The following is a 4,120-nucleotide window of genomic DNA, read 5'->3' on the forward strand; positions in this document are numbered from 1 at the left end:
CTCCTCCTCCTGCTCCAGTTTCAGATTTTAAAATAAACCTTCTAGTACCAGATTTCCTCTGTTTATTACGCCTACTTTTTGGTGATCTGCCAGGTTTTCCAGGTTTACCAGGTTTGCCGGGAGATCCTGATGGATTTCCAACTTCATAATCATACCAAAACGTATCCGGCTCGTACCTATCCCAGTAATAATTTCCACCTGGTTCTCCTGGCATTCCATCAAAACCGCCAGCCCCACCTCTTCCTCCTGTACCTCCATACCAACCACCATCACCACCAGGTCCTCCAGTGCCTCCTCCACCACCATAATACCAACCTCCATCACCACCACCTCCTCCTGTGCCTCCACCGCCGCCATACCAACCTCCATCCCCACCGTTCCCTCCTGCGACTCCTCCTCCACCGCCACCACCATACCAACCTCCATCCCCACCGTTTCCTCCTCCTCCTCCACCATACCAACCTCCTTTACCACCATTTCCACCATCAGAATACCACCAATTGTATCCACCTGGTCTTCCTGGTTCTCCATCAAGTCCGCCACCAACACCACCACCACCTCCACCCCCACCTCCACCTCCTTGTCCCCCGCCTCTACCTGGGCGCCCAGGTCTTCCTGGTCTTCCACCTATACCCGCTTGGCCAGAGTAATAAATTTGACTGTACGACATTTTAGTTACACAAACAAATACGAACAAGATGTATTGATAATTTGGTAACATGGTTGTAGTCTGAAATGTAAATAATTTAGTAGATAAAACATTGTCTTTTCATGAAATTGTCATAGGGTTCTAAGCATTTTAGAAGTAACATGCACTCATCATAGATATCAACCTTAAAATTTTGTACACCAGGCGCGCGTGTCGTCTACAAAAGACTCATCAGTGACGCTCGAATCAAACAAATTAAAAGGCCAAATAAAGTTAAAGATTTTGTATTGTAAATGGGAAAAATCTGATAAAATATCTCTTGATTATCTTACATAATACGACTATTTCTCGAATAACAAACAAACTTCAAGGACTCGCAGAGCGGTTTGTGTTCGTACCGGCCAACAAAGCAACCAACAATGTGGTGGTGGTATGACGTAATTACATTTGAAGGTCCTTACTATGTACTGGTTACCTAAACTACACAGAAAAAATCAAACAAACATCGTTTCATCTTGACCTCTAGTAAGTGTTCTTCAAATAATCTTTCAGTGCTTTTAACTATATAGTTCCTTAACTACTATCAAAGAACTTATCATTACCTTTCGTAATAAAACATATGAAAATTGTGGAATTAACTATTTTTGGAGTGTAAAAAATTTTTGGGGTGTTTTTGATAAATTACGTGCTTTTGATGGTCCTTTTGACTCTGTTCACAGCTTTAATTTTTCAGCTCTTTACACTAAACTTCCAAACAATCTTATCAAACAAAAGTTTTCCTATTTAATTAATGGTCGTTTGAAAATCTGATTGCAATTATATTTACTGCAAACAATTTAGCCTTCTCTTTTAATGAGAAAGGTAAATATGCTACAAATGTAAATATACTTACTGGAGGTGTGATGAGATAATTGATGCTGTTAACTTTCTCCTTGACAACATTTATCTACGTTTCGGCAATAAAGTTTATCGACAGATTGGAGGGATTCTTATGGACACCAATTGCGCCCCTTTAATTGCAGATTTGTTCTTGTATTGTTATGAATCACAGTTTATGGCTAAAGACAGTAAAATCCATCTAAATTGCGGAGATATTTACCGAGCCTGGAAATTTAGATACGATCTGAGTAAACTTATCGATCCTTTCAATAAACTTATTCTAAAAGATTACCAATTCAACACTGTAATTGAATATTTGAATATTGATTTTATTGGTATAAATATTAATTTTGTTATCAGTAAATTAAAAACAATCTAAATATGATTACTGTTATATACTGTTTTACAATCTGTCGATACTTGTGTTTTGGCATTGCACAAGGTCATGTTTCGCTATGTTTTTGAATGACGTATTTACACTAAATCCATTAGATGTTGGTTATGTACTGATTGACATTTTAGTCTTAGCTACATGATAAACTCAACATAGATATGATATTTTATTAGTTGTTATTTGTTTTTGAATGAGCTGTCAGTAACTGCGAGAACTCTCATATCTTTAATTAGTGTCTTTTTTGTTTTGGGGATTATAAATTCCCTGTCACGTCCGGTCTGTGTTATTGTTAGTTGTTTTTCTGCTTTTGTATCGATCTGATGAGTTAAGTCCTTTTCAACTGATTTTTATAGCTTTTTCTTATGTTGTACTCTTACTCCACTATCCGAGGTTAAGAGAGTGTTTGGCGCCAGCAAACTAGTTTAACCCCGCCACATTCTGTATGTGCCAGTCCCAAGTCAGGAGCCTGTAATTCAGTAGTTGTCGTTCGTTGCTGTATATCATATTTGTTTGTTGTTCATTGTTTGTTGATAAATTAGACCGTTAGTTTTCTCGTTTGAATTGTTTAGCATTTGTTATTTCGGGACCTTTTATAGCTGACTATGCGGTATGGGTTCTGCTCATTGTTGAAGGCCGTAAAGTGACCTATAATTGATAACTTATATGTCCTGTCATTTGGTCACTGGTGGAGAAATGTATCATGGACAATCATACCACATCTTCTTATTCTTATATTGATGACCAAAAATCCTAAAAGGTTTTGCCAAATACAGCTAAGATAATCTAGTCCTATGGTAACTGTGGTAAACCATGGAAGTATTATATTGACAGGAACTCCAACAAGCGGACTTCAAACGTTTATAGTGCGATGCCGCAAAATCGTTAAGTATCTGTTAATTAACTCGACATGTCATATGGATGCATGGGGTTCCGATCAAATTTTTGGAACCTCGTGATTTATCGTAATTACGGAACATACCGAAATAACCGGATGTGTACTTAATTGTCAAGGAAATGACATTTACCGACCATGTCACTAAAATGACAAATATGTCCGTTTTTACGGGTTTTGCTGCGTAAAAACAAATAAAAAGAAAGACGAAATCCCCGCGACTGTTATCGACCGTGCGAGTGCTGTAAAGCCAGTCAATGTCGTTAAACACTTCCATCATCACCCGCGACTGTTTTCACCAAAAATAACTGACGAGTAAAAATACTCACAAGCCATAAACATTTCAGTTTAAGTTACAATCAATTTAAATAGAAAGATTTTTTAATCATGCGAGGGCTGTTGGCTAAACACGCATAACTGTTACATACATGCTAGGTTTGAAAATCATAAAATTCTTATAAAAAGTAAACTTAAAAGTTTTTATCAGCAATTATTATCGCGTTTTACTGCTAACTTTGACAAATATTTTAATTAAGTGTTTACTGAAGAAATTTCCAACAAAAAGTTGGCTCATAGCGGCGGGGGCCGAGGGAGTTTAAAGGGCTTTGATCGGAAAAAATATCAAATATTTTGATTAATTGTTTACCGAAAGTCCAATGGCAAATAATTCATGCAATTCAACAAGAAACAAAAACATAAATTGCTTAACATACAGTGTAAGATGTTTCAGAACTGTTAAGCATTTACACACATAAATAAATTCAAATTTGGTTCCCATGATAAAATTTTAAGAATAAAAATATATTATACTGCTTAGGGCCCATCATGGTGATCCGCGTTCTTTAAATGCATCCAGAAATATTTAAAGCTATTCGTAAAAAAAAATCTATCAAACGTCAGAGTAATCTCGGACTAGGTTGAATATTTATGGTTGTTTATAACTTTGGAATTATTATAAAAGGTGTAACAATTCATCTGTCTCGTAACCTGATAATGCTATGTAGAGGTCATCACGTGCGTGTAATTATTAACCTCTTTTAGTCTTTAAAACATATTTAATAAATACGTTAATAACATTTTTCTTCATTGAAACGATAGAGAAAACCATAAATATTCTTGTAACATTCGATTAAAATTTACAACCTTTAACTTAAATTTTAGCGATCCTTCGCCATCTTACACACTACACGCGCATCACATTGTTTTCCTCAAACACCCGACTTTAGGTACATGTAATTTTTAATATCGGATATTTCCCGATTTCCAAGTTCCGATGATTAAAACATATTAAACAAAACTAAAAATA

The 4,120-nt window shown here is 36.0% G+C and overlaps 1 protein-coding gene across 1 annotated transcript; it reads left to right on the top strand.

The window, feature by feature from the left end:
• Positions 1 to 308: 308 nt before the first annotated feature.
• On the top strand, positions 309 to 729 carry LOC127736990 (uncharacterized; the record flags this gene model as incomplete). The annotated part of the gene is made up of 1 exon (XM_052247546.1): positions 309 to 729. A coding segment is annotated over one exon (342 nt), but the record flags the coding sequence as incomplete, so codon positions are not given.
• Between the last annotated feature and the right edge of the window lie 3,391 nt (positions 730 to 4,120).

This window comes from Mytilus californianus, unplaced genomic scaffold, assembly GCF_021869535.1.
Source record: "Mytilus californianus isolate M0D057914Y unplaced genomic scaffold, xbMytCali1.0.p SCAF_4, whole genome shotgun sequence".
In the NCBI taxonomy this organism is placed as follows: Eukaryota; Metazoa; Mollusca; class Bivalvia; order Mytilida; family Mytilidae; genus Mytilus; species Mytilus californianus.